The 19,670-nt window shown below is 44.3% G+C and overlaps 1 protein-coding gene across 1 annotated transcript in view; it reads right to left on the minus strand.

Annotated features, from left to right (window-relative positions):
* Positions 1–6,610: 6,610 nt before the first annotated feature.
* The window catches only part of SCFD2 (sec1 family domain containing 2), a 578,236-nt gene continuing 565,176 nt past the window's right edge, over positions 6,611–19,670 (minus strand). Inside the window, exon 9 of the mRNA XM_075859720.1 lies at positions 6,611–7,020. Within this exon, the coding sequence (XP_075715835.1) occupies positions 6,928–7,020 (93 nt within the window). The 3' untranslated portion in view covers positions 6,611–6,927. The remainder of the gene's footprint in view (positions 7,021–19,670) is intronic.

Genomic DNA, 19,670 nt, shown 5'->3' on the forward strand with positions numbered 1-19,670 from the left:
CCGGAGTCGCCTCTTTACTGTAGACGTTGACACTGGCGGTTTGCGGGTACTATTTAATGAAGCGGCCAGTTGAGGACCTGTGAGGCGTCTATTTCTCAAACTAGAGACTCTAATGTACTTGTCTTGTTGCTCAGTTGTGCAGCAGGGCCTCCCACTTCTCTTTCTACTCTGTTTAGAGCTTGTTTGTGCTGTCCTCTGAAGGGAGTAGTACACACCATTGTAGGAAATCTTCAGTTTCTTGGCAATTTCTCGCATGGAATAGCATTCATTTCTAAGAACAAGAATAGACTGTCGAGTTTCACATGAAAGCTCTCTTTTTCTAGCCATTTTATGAGTTTAATCGAACCCACAAATGTAATGCTCCAGATTCTCAACTAGCTCAAAGGAAGGTCAGTTTTATAGCTCCTCTAAACAGCAAAACTGTTTACAGCAGTTCTAACATAATTGCACAAGGGTTTTCAAGTGTTTTCTAATCATCCATTAGCCTTCTAACACAGTTAGCAAACACAATGTACCATTAGAACACTGGAGTGATGGTTGTTGGAAATGGGCCTCTATACACCTATGTAGATATTGCATTAAAAACCAGACGTTTGCAGCTAGAATAGTCATTTAGCACATTAACAATGTATAGAGTGTATTTCTGATTAATTTAATATTATCTTCATTAAAAAAAACTGTGCTTTTCTTTCAAAAATAAGGAAATTTCTAAGTGACCCTAAACTTTTGAATGGTAGTGGATATACAGGGTATAATGTCCTGTATATAGCGCAAGCAAAATATAGCAGGGGCCTACTGTCGTTTTATGAATAAGCTTTTTAGCAACATGTGCCCCTTCTCACTTAAATATTTCACTGTGTGCATTCAGTTGTTTTATGTCGCTACTCGGGTTCAATGGTTCAGTACCGCAATCCCTTTGCCAATGTGTCAATCACTCAGTAAGTCTTGCCAGCAAAAATAAAAAAGTAGGGCAACCCAGTTGTATGAAGCCCAAAGTCACAAACCTTCACATCATTCACATTACACCCTGGATGAAAGTTCCTCTAAGCAACCTATTAAATAAACATTTGTTCTGTTTTCTCTGCACAGTGCTACATATGAAACCCAAACAGTACACCTGGCAAAAAAAAGCGATGCTGGGAAAAGGTATTGCTCAAGACCAGGAAGCCAAAAGAAACAAACATGAAGCCACAAGGAACTGAATAACCCAGTGAGGACCTTCAACTGGTATTGAAGTAAATATGGCCAGAATGGAGTTGAAGGGCAAGTACAGAGAGACCAGTGGTTGCCATTCACGATCTTTAAAGCAAGAGGTTGTTCAGGACTTAAAAAACAAGACAAAAAGGGTCTGCATTTTTTCCAGAAACTGAGAAACTCTTGTCCATGGGCTTTATCGGGTATTTGCAGCTCATTTGCATTCCCAAGTGAATATGGAATAGGTTGCAATACCATACACAGCCCATGGCTAAAGGCAGCAATGTTTTTTGAAAAAAAACAAAAAAGCAGACCCTTTGTTCTAATTTCACAAACCCTAATTAAAAGACCTTTGGCATAATTTGTCAGCCCAGACTAAAGGTCCTCTTACATGGCCGGATATGGGCCGTGAAAACAAGCGCCGATCAACGAGGCAGTTCATTGATCGACGTTCGATGGCTCCTTTCAAAAGGAGCAACGATCAGTAATTTCCATCATGTCGGCAGTACATCGTCTTGTTTACACAGAGAGATGCGCTGCCGACAACGATAATATTTCTTGCTGCATAAACGATACAATCAGCCAATGAACAAGCGTTTGCTCGTTCGTTGGCTGATTGTTTCCCTGTTTACACAGGGCAATGAACGGGAATGAGAGTTCATATAAATGCACCTTTGCCCGATTATTGGCCCGTGTAAAAGGGCCCTAAGGGTCCTATTACACGGTAATGTATCGGGACGATCAATTGTTACTAGGATCGCTCATCCCCATACAGTTCCATCATGTCAGCAGAACATCTCCATGTTTACACAGAGAGATGTGCTGCCGACAACGATAATATTCAATGCTGCATAAACGAGCAGATCAGCGAGTATTTGCTTGTTCATCGGCTGATTGTTGCTCTGTTTACACAGGACAATGATCCGGAATGAACATTCATTAGAACGCTCGTTTGCCCGATCATGGGCCCGTGTAAAAGGGTCTTAAGTCTTTGATCCTTGGCAAAGCAGGAAGATGTAGAGTTGCCTTACTCCAATTTCAAGCCTAGTTTTGTAAAGGTAAATAATATTTTCCATGGTGTGAGAGAAATTAGCCCATTTCTGGCCAAAACCGATTTTTTTTGTATTTGCCTGGAAATCTCTACCCCATCTCCAAGGTTTTCTTTTCAATAATCGAGTTTTAGAAGATTGCCTTCCTCAAAGATGGGCACTTGGATTCCTGGACAATAGGCTTTTATTGTGTTGTTCTACTGAGATACATGTGTCACATCAGTAGTGCAAGTGGCGGCATTTACAGTAAATTAAAGTGTGGAAAGGTATGTTAATATGGGGCAATACTCAGAGATGGAAACAATGGACATCCCAAATGACTTTGAATCATCACGTAGTTCCGAGTGATTGACACTTTCGACAATAAAAATGTAAATGTGTCCATTGTTAATATGTAAAAGTTTTAGTCCTGGATACACTCAGCAGCACAATAGATCAGTATGATCGGCCTGTGCGTGATATGTGAAAACCTCTGTCACATGTTTGACATTTCTTAAGGTGATACATTAATACGCTTGTCCGTATAACTACCCATGTTGACCTTTGCAAGTAAATTCATGTCTTTTAGGCAATTATCCCGCTGTAGAAACAAGGGCACAATGCAGTTATGTTCTCCATCTCACCCCTGGAGTCAAAAAGGTCAAAAATCTGCAGTTTAAGCATAAACACATCACTTCAGATAAACTATAGAGCACTCAGGTCTCACCAACCTTAAAGGCCGGTGTAAAAGTAGAAGAGTAGATGTAGCAGAGCTGAAGATTAAATGACATACATTGTGATAATTCTGTATAAACCCGCAAACCTATGCAATAACACATGACATTTGCTTCCTTTGCAAGCAGGAGTGATCCAATAAGAAGTCTGCAGGGACGGATTTATATTTGTGTGTGTGTTTATGTACATACAGTAAGGCCCCATGCACACGACCGTGTTTTTGCGTCCGCAATTCCCCCGCAAATCCACGGGAGAATTGCGGACCCATTCATTTCTATGGGCCCATACACACTATCCGTGTTTTCACGGGTCTCCGCATGTCCGCAAATCCGTGCCGCAGAAACTCAGGACATGTCTTATTACGGGCCGCAAATTCGATGCGGACATGCCAATAGAAGTCAATGGGCCCGTGGAAATTGCGGATACACCTCCGTGTGTCATCCGCAGTTTGCGGATTTGCGGAAATGTTGCTAGGCGACAACCGGGAATGAGTTCTGTCGTCATCCTGTTTTACCTAGGCTTTTTTTTTTTCATCCGCATTTTGCGGATTACATACGGATGAACTGCGGATTACATACGGATGAACTGTGGAGGACATTTCACGGAACACGGTCCTGGAATTTGCGGACCAGAAAAACACTATGGTCGTGTGCATGAGGCCTTAAGCCTCATGCAAACGATGGAGCCTGTAAGGCAGTATATGGAGTCGTACGACAATACAGGCTCCATCGGGTGGCGTATGTATGGAGCTAGCATGAAAAATTCTGCGAATATCTTTTCTGTCAGTTTTGTATGAGGTGTATGGAGGTACAGTAAAGGCGGCATGCACTAGAACGGGGTTCCCTATTACTGCTCCATACAATACTGAGCCGTAATAGGGCTGTGTGCATGAGGCCTTGTTTTGTATCGATCCCCCAATGATCTATATCAGTCAATTATAACAATAGGTCACGTTTTCTCTATACTCTTCCTGCTCTAGAATGGAGACTCATGGGTAAATGTAATCATGTAATGCCGCCTGCAATTATCGTAGACAACTGTTATTATTATCTATGGTCTTACTTTTTAAGATTTCAATATACAACAATTGTCTCTATATCTTCGTAATAACCGGTTGCCCAGAACCATCATCCTAAGTATTTTTTGTCACCGTCAGTTCACATTTGCTAGGTTTTGTATATGTCAATATGTTTTAAAAAGGACTTAAAAAATAAAAATCACGCAATGGGAAATGTAATGCTGTGTGGTTGCCTAGGGCCTGTGCACACCTGCATTGGTATTTCTGCTCTGCTCAACCAGTGGAGAACAACAAAAATACCGGAAGCGACGGTTCCGTTGCATGACGAACAGTACCGACGGCTGACGAAGCCCATTAACCAGGATGTTCCTGGCTTTACCGGAAACAATAGCACTGCTATTTTTGGCCGGACCTGCGACATAGGCCCCTAGCAGAGCCTCCAACACAGATGTGAACAGGCCCTAAGAATGTAAAATGTAATAGATTTAGCATTTGCCTGGAAATAAGGTGTCCTGCCTTTCAGAGAGCCCTCTAAACAGCATCGAGCGCTCATGTATTGGCATAACCAGGCCCCATACACGCATTAGTAGCTGGAAGTGCTTCTAACAAGTCTTAGGGTATGTGCACACGACCAATTTTCAGGCGTAATGGAGGCGTTTTACGCCTCGAATTACGCCTGAAAAGACGGCTCCAATACGTCGGCAAACATCTGCCCATTGCTTGCAATGGGTCTTACGATGTTCTGTGCAGACAAGCTGTCATTTTACGCGTCGCTGTCCAAATACGGCGCGTAAAATGTCGGCTCGTCAAAAGAAGTGCAGAACACTTCTTGGGACGTTTTTTGAGCCGTTTTCTCATAGACTCCAATGAAAACAGCTCCAAAAACGTCGTAATAACCGCTGCGAAAAACGCCGCGAAATAAGAGTTGCTCAAAACACGTCTGAAAATCTGGGGCCCTTGAAAACAGCTCCGTATTTTGAGACGTTTTTGAATCTGCGTGTGAACAAACCCTAAGGATGTCGCGTGAGGCCTTTCATCTCGTCTGAATGGCCAAGAGTTCTCATTGATAAACAGATTATCATATGCAGCCCATGCTTCTTTACTGGTACTTTGCAGGCAGCTTAGTGGGTACCATTGCACCCATTAGTGTCTCTTTATTTAAAGGGGTCTGCCCTGGGGAGAATGACTCCTGGTATGCTTTTGTTTGGTTTCATGACCACTGTAAGTATTTTATGGCTTGTCTGCCTTCTAAATCTTGGTACAGAATGCACTAAACTGGGAATCTTGTCCTAGAATTGTCAGCAGAGCATGCAACGTATCACATAACACACGCTACATGTTACTTGTCGTCAAATACTGTTGCTATTGACTCAAACACCAGCTTGTAAATAATGAAAGAAGAATCTCAAGAATTCCAAAGAAATGAATGTGGTCGTCTTCTCTTTTATCTGGTTAGGAAAATAAAACAGACTTCATCTCTATAAAAAACAGGGAATGCAAGTAATGGAATATGCAGATCGGGGATGACAGCTAGAAAAGGGAAATCAATGCCATTAGTATTGCCACCTTCCAAAAATCCACACTGGAAGCCGTATAATGAACGACTGGCACTCCAAGTCTTCAGAGTGCTAGTTGTGCCAGGTTAATACAGGTGCCACTTCATAACACAATAGGTCAACATTTATAAAAAAAACATCCATAAACAATAGAGTCTGCTTGTAAAAGTGATCTCCTTCCATAGTTATGCACTTACTATCGGTAGTAAATTGAAATAGTTCACAGCTTGAAGTCTCAGTGGTTAGAAGTGTTGCCTTGGTCCTGGGTTCGAACAAGGGCAACTGCATGGAGTTTGTATATTCTCCCTGTGTTTGAGCCCGTACACTCCAAAACCATATAGAAAGGGAATTTAGATTGTGAACCCCACTGGGGCAGTGAGTGATGACAACAACGTTGTGGAATATGTTGCTGCTATATAAGCAACAGAAATAAATATTAGTTCTAACTACAACAATATAACATGTTTTCATATCAAATTTTGTAGATAAGCCTCTGTTCACATCTGCGTTAGAGGCTCCATTAGAAGCATGCAGTGCTTTTTTGATTGCCAAAATTACAGAAACCTGGTGGAACCCATTAAAGTCAATGGGTTCGGTCGATTGCCATTGGTGTCCGTCATTTGACGGATCCAGCACTTCCATTATAAAAGAAGTAAAGGACATTCTAGTGCAGATGCGAACAGAGCCTTAGGATTATAATTTCCCCCTAAAAAATTGACCGTGCCCAAAGGTAGTGAAGGTGTCATTCAAAGTAACAAATTATGGGAAGGTCCTTCCTAATATATTCTGGATTGGAATTCTCTGCTTCAAGTTATAATGTTCCTGGCGCCTTATTGTTAGATAACCTTCGGATTAATTGTGAAGAGGCGTACAGGAACAAGTCTGATACCAACCATAGATGCCAACTTACATAATGAAGATGAAATGGCCAGCCCTGCATTGTTGAATGCACCTTCCTATAGAGCTAATCCCACTAATGTCCCTGCCTGAGAGCGTAAACTAGAACATTGTTCACTATTATGTAACACCATTAATCTCCTTACAGACAGGTGTTTATCGCTCCATTAAAACAGTCAACGTATATTAGCCAAGTTTTATTATTGTCAGAACTTGCCGGCACTCGAGCACAACAGATAATGAGCAACATGTTAAAGCAGATTTCTGGAGTAAGAGACAGACTGTGTATGGATGAGAGCTGGATTTCGGAATCCCTAGAAGGCACGAGGTTAAAGCCATTGCTTCTATCTATTCAAAGACATATTTTAATTGATACAAAAACAAACAAACTCAATAGAAATCTTCTGGGCTCTACACCCTCTTATACACATTACACAGCTAGAGCCGATCTTGTTGTGATTTTAACCCTGGATCATCACTCATCTGGTGGAGAAAACAGTCAAATGCCGGTGTCTGGGTGCAGACGGTCTGTTGCAAACAGCAGTTCAGGAATGTCGAGCGGTTTCAGAAGTCTTGTGGACAGAACAACTACCTAAAATTAGAACAAAAACAAACAACTGTCAGACACAAATTCTATTTCATACGCTGGGTAGGCCTCTATATTGGGAAACAAAAACGACCTAGACTAAACGGACTATGCTTAAAAAACATTATTTTTTTAAATCTAAAAATAAGTAAAATATTCATAAACCCTTCCCTGCGCCGCACATTTACAGCACTGGTGGATTGTAATTCCTGAATAGCGCCATATTTGTATGGCATGGGCCTGGGAGCTGTGCCCAGGCTACCAGTGGCGGGTGTCATCTTTAACATAAAGCTGACACCTTGCAGCAACAGCCGGGATCGGAGATAACTCTGAACCCTGCCGATTAACCAGCTGCTCAATAGTCACCACGGCAGCTAAATTGCTTTCCAGAGGGATGGTGGCTCCCCCTGTGAGTCCATCGGCACGGCTGCAAAGCGATCACAGGGCGCCGATGGGTTTCCATAAAAGCTGTGGTCCTGACAAAAAAAAATATAAAAGTTATACAATACATTATATGTAACACAAAAACAGCTAGGCCCATGGAAATACAGTGAAGGAAATAAGTATTTGATCCCTTGCTGATTTTGTAAGTTTTCCCACTGTCAAAGACATGAACAGTCTAGAATTTTTAGGCTAGGTTAATTTTACCAGTGAGAGATAGATTATAGAAAAAAAAAAAAAGAAAATCACATTGTCAAAATTATATATATTTATTTGCATTGTGCACAGAGAAATAAGTATTTGATCCCTTTGGCAAACAAGACTTAATACTTGGTGGCAAAACCCTTGTTGGCAAGCACAGCAGTCAGACGTTTTTAGTAGTTGATGATGAGGTTTGCACACATGTTAGATGGAATTTTGGCCCACTCCACTTTGCAGATCATCTGTAAATCATTAAGATTTCGAGGCTGTCGCTTGGCAACTCGGATCTTCAGCTCCCTCCATAAGTTTTCGATGGGATTAAGGTCTGGAGACTGGCTAGGCCACTCCATGACCTTAATGTGCTTATTTTTGAGCCACTCCTTTGTTGCCTTGGCTGTATGTTTCGGGTCATTGTCGTGCTGGAAGACCCAGCCACGAGCCATTTTTAATGTCCTGGTGGAGGGAAGGAGGTTGTCACTCAGGATTTGACAGTACATGGCTCCATCCATTCTCCCATTGATGCGGTGAAGTAGTACTGTGCCCTTAGCAGAGAAACACCCCCAAAACATAATGTTTCCACCTCCATGCTTGACAGTGGGGACGGTGTTCTTTGGGTCATAGGCAGCATTTCTCTTCCTCCAAACACGGCGAGTTGAGTTAATGCCAAAGAGCTCAATTTTAGTCTCATCTGACCACAGCACCTTCTCCCAATCACTCTTAGAATCATCCAGATGTTCATTTGCAAACTTCAGACGGGCCTGTACATGTGCAGGGGGACCTTGCGGGCACTGCAGGATTTTAATCCATTACGGCGTAATGTGTTACCAATGGTTTTCTTGGTGACTGTGGTCCCAGCTGCCTTGAGATCATTAACAAGTTCCCCCCGTGTAGTTTTCGGCTGAGCTCTCACCTTCCTCAGGATCAAGGATACCCCACGAGGTGAGATTTTGCATGGAGCCCCAGATCGATGTCGATTGACAGTCATTTTGTATGTCTTCCATTTTCTTACTATTGCACCAACAGTTGTCTCCTTCTCACCCAGGGTCTTACTTATGGTTTTGTAGCCCATTCCAGCCTTGTGCAGGTCTATGATCTTGTCCCTGACATCCTTAGAAAGCTCTTTGGTCTTGCCCATGTTGTAGAGGTTAGAGTCAGACTGATTAATTGAGTCTGTGGACAGGAGTCTTTTATACAGGTGACCATTTAAGACAGATGTCTTTAATGCAGGCACCAAGTTGATTTGGAGCGTGTAACTGGTCTGGAGGAGGCTGAACTCTTAATGGTTGGTAGGGGATCAAATACTTATTTCTCTGTGCACAATGCAAATAAATATATATAATTTTGACTATGTGATTTTCTTTTTTTTTTAAATATAATCTATCTCTCACTGGTAAAATTAACCTAGCCTAAAAATTCTAGACTGTTCATGACTTTGACAGTGGGCAAACTTACAAAATCAGCAAAGGATCAAATACTTGTTTCCTCCACTGTATAAACAAGTTACGGCTTTCGGAATGTGACAATGAAAAAAAATAAAAATAAATGCTGATTGCTTAAGGCCTCAACTAGGAAGTGTCCTTAGAGGGCTAATATATCTTTATCAGTATTGTGAGAAACTAGACATGGACTGCACATCCACAATATATACGTTGATCTGAGCCACTAGGCATAATTTCTAAACATGAACATGAGGTTCTTTGTTAACATTTTGATCAAACTGTATAAGCCCACTTGGCACTTCATGGCGACCTCTTTCTAAGTGGGTCCCGACTCTATCTGTTGCAGCACAGCATGGTGGCCTCTGCAGCACCGCTCCTGCAAAGGCTGTGCCAAGACTCCTTGGCTCTGGGTCACGTCGCCCCACAAGTGCAGCTCTACAGCAACAGATACCACCCCACAAAGAATCTCATGTTCATGTTTATAAATTATGCCTAGCGGCTCAGATCAACGTATATATTGTGGATGTGCGGTCCATGTCTAGTTTATCACAATACTGACAATATATCTTTATAGCTGTTGAAGCTCTCTTCCAAATCCCCAGCATAGGCAAAGGGAAGAGATAAAATTCTGGCAGCTTGTTGCCATCATTAGGCAGAGCTGAGGATTACATTTGTACAATGAATTCAATAATAAAAACCGTATGCCGTAAGCTCCCCCTAGTGGTGACTGCAGGCTACCAGAATTGTATCATTTAACTATGTCTATGCAGGGGATTTGGATCTGTGTATAAAAAACAAAATGAGCTCCCAGTACTATAAAGATATATTAATAAATTAAGCAGTACAGATCTTTGGACCTAAAGCTGACATGATGTTTAAAGATGGAGAATCACGTTTAGGATAATGAAGCTCTCAACCAAAGTACTAAAACAGAACTAAAACATCACGAATATATAAAGCAAAAGTCTAGTGGCAGCTTTATGCCTTGTGTAGAAACCCAAGTCTCTTATATCGTAAGGTGACCTTACGTGACAATATACTGTCCCATAATCCTTTTGTCTAGGATGAGAATTTTGATGTTTCCTACCACTGGAATTTATCAGCCATTATAAAAAAAGTAATCTGTCGCTATGCGCATAAATAGATAGCACTTGTTGCAGAAAGAAAGCGAGGATATAGGCAGCTCCTTTGAATGCCCAAACCTTCTAGAATGTGCACTGACTGACAGATGAGGAGCAAGACAGGGAAAAGGAAAAAGCAGGGTTTCAAAATGGGCGCTGACATCGTAGTAGTACAAAAGTATAAAAATATTTATTTGGTATACAATGCACTGTAAACCAAATAAATATTTTTATAAATTTTTACTACTACAGTGTCAGCGAACATATGAAACACTGGAAGTAAGACAAGGGGAGGAAATCTCCAGCTCACCAATCCAACGCCTGACACTCCGACCTCGCACGGGTCTCCGCAACGGTCCACAGTGGGTAGTAGAAGAAATAGAAAAATTTATCCAGCGCTGCAGGAGTGTTTTTTAAAAAGGAACGTATTCCTAAATTTATTAATGTCAGAAAATGTTAAAATAGTATACCAGGCAGACTTGGTAGCAAGGCAGCAACAGGTAGGTATAGTAAGCTTACTATACCTACCTGTTGCTGCCTTGCTACCAAGTCTGCCTGGTATACTATTTAAAAAAAAATTGACATTAATAAATTTAGGAATACGTTCCTTTTTAAAAAACACTCCTGCAGCGCTGGATCAATTTTTCTATATGAAACACTGCTTTTCCTCTTCCTGTCTTTTTACTGTCTGGCGTTCTCGTGTCCAGAGAGCCGCAGGTTGGAGCGGCTACACCTTGACCGGATGATTTTTCACCCTACGAGTGCTATACAAAGTTGTGCCCAGAGGTTGCACAACTTTTTCTGGTAAATGTTGCATTACATTCTTATCCACATTGTCTTTGATTTATGACACTATGGGGCACTTCTCTGTCTCTGTTATGGCAGATGAGGAGGGCACTAAAAGAATGGTGAGATCTTGTTCATATTTTAACCCATTTTATGATCAGAGTGTTCATCATGGCACTAGACTCTTGAGTTTAGCAGAGGGTGGACGCTTCCTCGAAAAGCAATATCATCAATAATACATTGGAACCATTGTCCTGTGTAGGTGTGAGGCTGGGTTCACACGACCTATTTTCAGACGTAAACGAGGCGTATTATGCCTCGTTTTACGTCTGAAAATAGGGCTACAATACGTCGGCAAACATCTGCCCATTCATTTGAATGGGTTTGCCGACGTATTGTGCAGACGACCTGTAATTTACGCGTCGCCGTTTGACAGCTGTCAAACGACGACGCGTAAATTGACTGCCTCGGCAAAGAAGTGCAGGGCACTTCTTTGCAACGTAATTTGAGCCGTTCTTCATTGAACTCAATGAAGAGCAGCTCAAGATATACGAGCGTCACAGACGCCTCGTATATTACGAGGAGGAGCATTTACGGCTGAAACGACGCAGCTGTTTTCTTCTGAAAACAGGCTGTCATTTCAGCCGTAAAAGCCAGCTAGCGTGTGAACATACCCTCAGGGATGACAGATCAACGTGGTCAACAGGACACATTTTGTTCCTGACTATTCTATATATAATCATTACAATTACCACATAATAACATTGAGCACAAAAACAGATTACCATCAAACCATGTGCTGGCGAAGTCCTACAAATAGTTATTAACACGGTCATGATATGAATAGGTATTACGCCAGCTAAATGCACAGGGTAAGCTGACCGCAAATATTGGGCAAATGTGAAGCTGGTGCCATACAGGTCCCAGCGTCTGATACATAGACAACAATACTGAGAAAGAGTGCACTTATCTAACTGTGTCCTTCAGAACTGCTGGAACAAGAGGCCAGCTGGTGCTTTTGACCTGTAAAAGGTTCTTCTCAGGACACAGGAAAGAGTGATATCGATGTGTGATGCAGAACTAACAGTCTGACTTCTCCACTCCAGGAGAAGCCGATGACGTCACTGTCCATAAATGGACACAGACGACAGGAGCTTCTCCTGGAGTGGAATCCCCGGTCACAGCGTTGGCAACGCTGTGGACGGGGATTCCGCTTCAGGAGTTTCCCCTGATCTTATTGTCCATATATGGACAGAGAAATCAAGTGGAGCGCTCGAGGAGCGGAATCCCTGGCCACATGGGATTCCGTTACTTCAGGGAGCTACAGTGGCGCTATCTACAGGAAGGGGGGGGGGTGCTATCTACAAGTGGGCTATGTGGCACTACCTACAAGGGGGACTGTGGGCTGTGTGGCACTACTTACCAGGGAGCAGTGTGGCACTCCCTACCAGGGGGCTGCGTGGCATTCCCTACCAGGGGGCTGCGTGGCACGCCCAACCAGGGGGCTGCGTGGCACGCCCAACCAGGGGGCTGCGTGGCACGCCCAACCAGGGGGCTGCGTGGCACTCCGTATCAGGGGGCTGCGTGGCACTCCGTATCAGGGGGCTGCGTGGCACTCCGTATCAGGGGGCTGCGTGGCACTCAGTATCAGGGGGCTGCGTGGCACTCCGTATCAGGGGGCTGCGTGGCACTCCGTATCAGGGGGCTGCGTGGCACTCCGTATCAGGGGGCTGCGTGGCGCTCCCTACCAGGGGGCTGCGTGGCGCTCCCTACCAGGGGTCTGCGTGGCGCTCCTTACCAGGGGGCTGCGTAACGCTCCCTACCAGGGGGCTGCGTGGCGCTCCCTACCAGGGGGCTGCGTGGCGCTCCCTACCAGGGGGCTGCGTGGCGCTCCCTACCAGGGGGCTGCGTGGCGCTCCCTACCAGGGGGCTGCGTGGCGCTCCCTACCAGGGGGCTGCGTGGCGCTCCCTACCAGGGGGCTGCGTGGCGCTCCCTACCAGGGGGCTGCGTGGCGCTCCCTACCAGGGGGCTGCGTGGCGCTCCCTACCAGGGGGCTGCGTGGCGCTCCCTACCAGGGGGCTGCGTGGCGCTCCCTACCAGGGGGCTGCGTGGCGCTCTCTACTGGGGGCTGTGTGGCGCCCTCTACTGGGGGCTGTGTGGCGCCATCTACAAGGGGGCTGTGTGGCGCCATCTGCAAGGGGGCTGTGTGGCGCTACTTACGAGGAGGCTGTGTGGCGCTACCTCCAAGGGGGCTGGGTGGCGCTACCTACAAGGGGGCTGTGTGGTGCTACTTACAAGGGGCTGTGTGGTGCTACCAACAAGGGGGCTGTGTGGCGCTACCTACAAGGGGCTGTGCAACGCTGTGGACGGGGATTCCGCTTCAGGAGTTTCCCCTGATCTCATCCTCCCTACCAGGGGGCTGCGTGGCGCTCCCTACCAGGGGGCTGCGTGGCACTCCCTACCAGGAGCTGCGTGGCACTCCCTACCAGGGGGCTGCGTGGCACTCCCTACCAGGGGGCTGCGTGGCGCTCCTACCAGGGGGCTGCGTGGCGCTCCCTACCAGGGGGCTGCGTGGCGCTCCCTACCAGGGGGCTGCGTGGCGCTCCCTACCAGGGGGCTGCGTGGCGCTCCCTACCAGGGGGCTGCGTGGCGCTCCCTACCAGGGGGCTGCGTGGCGCTCTCTACTGGGGGCTGCGTGGCGCCCTCTACTGGGGGCTGTGTGGCACCATCTACAAGGGGGCTGTGTGGCGCCATCTACAAGGGGGCTGTGTGGCGCTACTTACGAGGAGGCTGTGTGGCGCTACCTCCAAGGGGGCTGGGTGGCGCTACCTACAAGGGGGCTGTGTGGTGCTACTTACAAGGGGCTGTGTGGTGCTACCAACAAGGGGGCTGTGTGGCGCTACCTACAAGGGGCTGTGTGGCGCTACCTACAAGGGGCGGTGTGGCGCTACTTACAAGGGGCTGTGTGGCACTACCTACAGGGAGAATCTATGAGTGGTGGGCTGATGGTTATTTTACTGTGAGTGGTGGGCTGATGGTCATTTTAGTGTGAGTGGGGGACTAATGGTCTTCAATTGGTTTCCGCCTCTGACCTCCAATTAAAATTAATAGGAGGCAGAAAATACTTGCGGCGCCCGTTTAAAGTGCTTTTTTGCCTGCGTCTTTTGCATTCGCTTCAACGGCTTAAGAAAAAAAGCAAAAAAAAAAAAGGTCAAACAAGGCTGTCAATTCCAGAAGGAATTTTGAGGCAGATTTATTTTTGCCTTACAAAAAACGTGTGTGAACATACCCTACGAGTGTAGTGCTGGTTTTCAGCCGTTTTCTGTCTTACTCGAAACAATTTTTGGTAGGGGTGCCCTAGGAAATTTTATTTTTCCAGTGCTGCCTCGAGTTCAAAAAGGTTTGGAAACTCTGTACTAGGCTACAGGATCACGCCGGCCTACGCAAGGATCCAGTCGTGGAGCAGCTCAATTCTTTATTGGAATGGGGCCTAGGTGAGTACAATTTGTGTTTTTGTTTGGGGCTTTGTCTACAAGGGGGAGGTGGGGGGCCACTAAGCGGATATTAAACTGTGTAGGGGTACTACAGGGGGCATAATACTGTGTGCACAATTAAAGGACAAAATACTGTGTCCTTGAAATGGGTTGTAATATATTATATTATTAAATATTATTATTATACTGTATGGGGGCACTAAAGGGGCATTATAATTTTTTTATGGGGCATTTTTTTTAATGATGGGGTGTGGCACCGAAAGATCGTTTCGAACGGGGCGCCATCTATCCTAAGGCCGGCCCTGGGCCTATCCATAGGATAGGACATCAATATCAGATCGGTGGGGGTCCTACCCACGGCACGCCCACTAATCAGCTGAATGAAGGGGCAATGGCACTCCATTCAGCGCGGCGTCTACTTCACTGTTTACCAGTCACAGCGCAGTAAAATTTGTAGTGGCTGTGCCTGATATTGCCACTCCGTTCCATTTAAGCTTAAATGGGAATAAGCTGCAGAGAACTTGCAGTACTTGGCACAGACACTACTAAATGCATGGCCCATTCACTTGGCTCAATGGTGGGGCTGCCGGAAGTCAGACTTCCACTCATCTGATATTTATGGCCTGTTCTAAGGATAGACCTATCAACGTTCCAGAAAACCCCTTTAATCAGCTTCTTATAAACTTGCCTTTAAGTGTGAGCATGTCCGAGTAAGATTCTACTGCTTTTTTATATATGACGGCTATGGAACTCAAAAAAAATAAAAATTTATTTCATTGTGCTCATATTTCACACGGGTTAACTTTAATGGGACACCATAAGAAACTCCTAATTGCCCAACAAATGTTAGAACTCAACTAAAACAAAACCCTGATCTTTGCTTTGAACTCCAATTTGCTTTCGAATTTCAGCAATGCCAAGTTATTACCCCCTCTATGTTGCTTTGGAGATTGGAATGCAAACATAAGATGTGTTTCTGTTAAGTAAGCACTTTTTTCGTGAATATATATGGGTATGATGGGGTAAAAAAAAAATCTTCTCGTCCTTCAATAGAGTGACCTGTAACCTAGGTTAAGCTGATGCCCAGCATACGCCATATAGATTGTCACTGCTGTCAAAACGCAATGTGCCCTAGAGAGCCAGCCAACATTCCCGCAGCATACTTTTGAAACATCTTTCTTATTAATGATGTGCTGATCGTTTGGGTCTTCATTAGGGTCTCATCGAGAAATCTGCATGAGCCTGTCTATCAGTACGTAACAATTGAATCAGCGCTGAAGCCGGAGAAAGTATTTCTGGTGCTCTATTTGAAAGTGATGAATGAGAAGTGAAATGGGGAGAAGAATTTGTTTAGAATCAGGAGAACCAGAAAGGGGTCTTTCACTTAAGGGAACCATTCATGGAGCACAATGCTTAAGTGAGCGCTAAATTGAGCAGAAAATATTGGACTTAACACTTTAATTACTGAATGAAAACCACTTAACGAGGCTAAAATAAATTTCTTTTTTAGAGAGATTTTGTAGGAATTCATAATTGCTGTTTCTCTGCATATGCTGGGCATAAAGCTATTCTTATAATTTATGGACATTGAATATTATTTGTCAACCCCAATCCTCTCCCCCCTGCTGCCATTGTGGACAGTTGTTTGGCAGTAGCGATGATTATTTGCTGCGCTGCCGCTGTGTACCGGGAAAGTGCAATGTCACAGGCTCCAGGTCTAATTCCACCTGCAGGTCATATTATTAGCGATTTCGTGAATGTTTTCTACTCTCTGGCAGAAGAAGGTTCCTGGTACACTAACAAAGTGAAAAAATTAAAAATGTTTTACTAAAAGTTTAGCTCACCTCATGACCACCACGCTATGGTTGCGTTTTCCAATGCGTTTTTCATAATGCTTGACTGATGCAAAAAATTTAGTTAATCCAAAAGCTGTAGGTGCTTGTAGATCCTCCTGAACTGATCCTGTGTCGACTGCAGGGAAATTGAAGCAAAAATGATGTGTAGAAAAGGCAGATCCAGCACTCGAATGATTAAAATTCCCGGGACCACGCTTACGCATTTCAGACCACTAGGGTCCTTAATCATAGCTATGATTAAGGACCCTAGTGGTCTGAAACGCGTAAGCGTGGTCCCGGGATTTTTGTTTTATCCTTGGTTTTAAACATGACCTAAATAAAAATGGAATTTTAATCATTCGAGTGCTGGATCTGCCTTTTCTACACATCATTTTTGCTTCCTGGTACACTCTCAAAGTTACATCTACCATTTACCTCCAACAGCAAATTTAACAGCTATTTCCAGCTGCTACTGAATATTCAGACGCAATTTTACGGTTACATATAGGATAATTTCGACTTAATTTGATTTGTATTCTTGAAGACGCTTCACCTCTCATCCAAGTATCTTCCTCAATTTAGCAGAATGGTAGAAAATCTCACAGCGTATATTCATTCACCATCTGTGATTTTCAATGCCATAATAGCTTGTGTGTCAGGGGGCTTAGACAAAGCCACAGGTGGAAGTCTTTGCTATAGAGCTATTGAGGGAGAAAATGAAAAACCCATGTTATCACAGGACATTACTCCGTGCTAAATCCAGTTTGGTTAATCCAGAAATATAATCATGTCTATGGGATTTTGCACTAAGCCCAAAATGAGGAAAAATAAATCCATAATCACTGTAAAATAACCGGCCGGATTTCTAAATGAATAAACATACTTTGTTGAGCTCGTAGAAGAGAGTAAGTTAACCAGCAGCATTGTTAGAGAGGATCTATATTCCCCTTATGCTTACTTAATTTTGGAGAAAGCAGAGATCTTTTAATGTTACCATGGATGACTTGTGTGGTCACACAGGGTGCATCATACTTGCCTAGTCATTGCTACGTCTATAGCTGTCAAGAAGCCATGGGAAGAGCTATGATGCCAGTTTTATATCCAGCAGCCCCATCTGCTTTGAATAACTTTAATTCTATACCAGGAGTGCACAATTTTTTCTAGTCCGAGGGTGACAGTGTCAGATTTTACCACCTCCAAGAGCCGCATTCACATGCTGTGTTCAAATCGTGATTTATTGCCTTGATTGCTACAAAATCGCAGATGAATGCTGCATTTTTGTGAAATTGCAGGCAAAAGCGCAGCATATTGGTGCAATTTTGTGGTATTCGCGGTAATAAACCGTTATTTCACTATTTCTGTTTGGTAAGGCACTAAGGAGGCATCACAAATGTGTGGGGAGCACTAAAGGGACATCACTACCGTGTAGGGGGCACTAAGTGGGCATCACTACTGTGTGGGGAGGCACCAAAGGGGCATTATACTGGGAGGGAGCACTAAAGGGCATTTTATCTGTGAAAGAGCAGTCAGTGGTCATCATTACTGTGAGGGAAACACTAAGAGGGCATCATTACTTTGTGAAGGCATCTTTATTGTATGGGGCACTAAGGGGGCATTATTATTGTGAGTGGCTATAGGTGGGCATCATTACTGTAAGAGCGGCACTAAGGAGGCATCATTACGGTGTGTGGGTACAAAAGGGGCATCCTTACTTTGTGAGGGACACTAAGAGGGCATTATTACTGTGAGAGGCACTAAGGAGGCATCATCACTGTGTGGGGGCACTATTACTGTGTGACACACAAAGAGGACACCTTGAAAGTCTGTGGGGTATGAAGGGATACTATTATTGTAGCGTGCCAAAGGTGGGTTATTACTGCATGGGACACTAGCTGTTTGCAACTGTTATTTTTACAGGCACTATCTGTGTGGAACATTTTTTGGGGCGGGAACTATCTGTGGGGCACCATATTTGCAGCAATAGGACACTGTTAAAGTCTGGGTCAGATGGAGAGAAAAAGGAAAGAGAACTTCTCTATTCAAAGAAGACATCACCTGTGAGTCACTGCATGTAATTGTACTGTACAGTGTGATTACAGCACCAGTGTAGTCCTGGTACGTGACCACTGTATGGTGATGTAATTGGTTATATTGGTCTTTGTTGTGGTTATATGTGGTCATAGTATCGAGATATCATTTGGTCCTTGTTAGGTGCTATTAATGAGTGATATTGTAACATATCAGTGCTTGATTGTTTATGTTATGTTATTCTTAAACCTGTAGGGGTAAGGGCACACTTGGAGGCCTAGTTGTATTTTTTTTATGTAACTTGGCAGAAAAGTGTGTTTTTGCCTTCATTTCACATTGAGCTAGTAAAAGTTAATGCCCAGGGGAGGGGGCATTCAAAAGTTTTCTATGTGGCTCAGCTATTTCTAATTCTGCCCCTGACAGTGCCCCCAATTAGTGGCAACCATACTCAACCACCTATTAGCACCAACCTAACAGTTTGACACCATAACAGTGTCAGCCACAGAGTGCCCCCTAGACGTGCCAGTCACATAGTGTTTACCATTAGTGCCAGTCACACAATGCCTCTCATTACAACCAGCTACAGAGTGCACCCTCCTTTAGATTTATCTCTTTCCAGTGGAGGGTGCTCTCATGTATTTTCAAATACCTGCACTGATATCTACGAACAGTTAATGGAAAATAGAACAGACCTGCTGTCAAATGCTGGTATTCTGTTCTCTGCATCAGAAGGATGGGCACGACTTTAATAGCCGTGTCTTCCTCAACCATTGAGACATAGACAAGCATGTCTGTGTCTAGAAGGTTGGGGCTACAGAGCACAGCATCACTGGCTGCATGTGGCTACTGAGCTGAGGGTTGTACACCCCTGTCCCTGCACATTAATGGAGGTCAGCATAAGGCTCCCATCCACTCTCCTACCTATTATACACACAGAACATCGCAAGGAGCAATCAGTAAAATTCAGACACTGAGTTACGCCAAGGGGCAGATTTAGTATTCAAAATGCACCAGAATTCTGTCTCAAATTGCTGTGCGCCACATTTATTAATTGTTTAGACACTTTTTTCAACACGGTCAAAAAGGGAGCGTGGCTTAGTGGGAAAGAAGATGTGGTCAAGAAAAAGCGTGACACCACATGCTGTCTAACATTTAGATAGTGTAAACTTAGACTTGGCAGTCCAAAGATGCGCCGCTGTATGGCGCATCTTGCTAGACACATTAGACACTTTTCTTACCCTAATACTACCTCTTGGTTGGCTTAGTTGACGTGAGTTTTTTGCAACAAAATTTTGGGGCACGTCATGCAT

The sequence above is a fragment of the Rhinoderma darwinii genome, chromosome 1, assembly GCF_050947455.1.
Source record: "Rhinoderma darwinii isolate aRhiDar2 chromosome 1, aRhiDar2.hap1, whole genome shotgun sequence".
Taxonomy (NCBI): domain Eukaryota; kingdom Metazoa; phylum Chordata; class Amphibia; order Anura; family Rhinodermatidae; genus Rhinoderma; species Rhinoderma darwinii.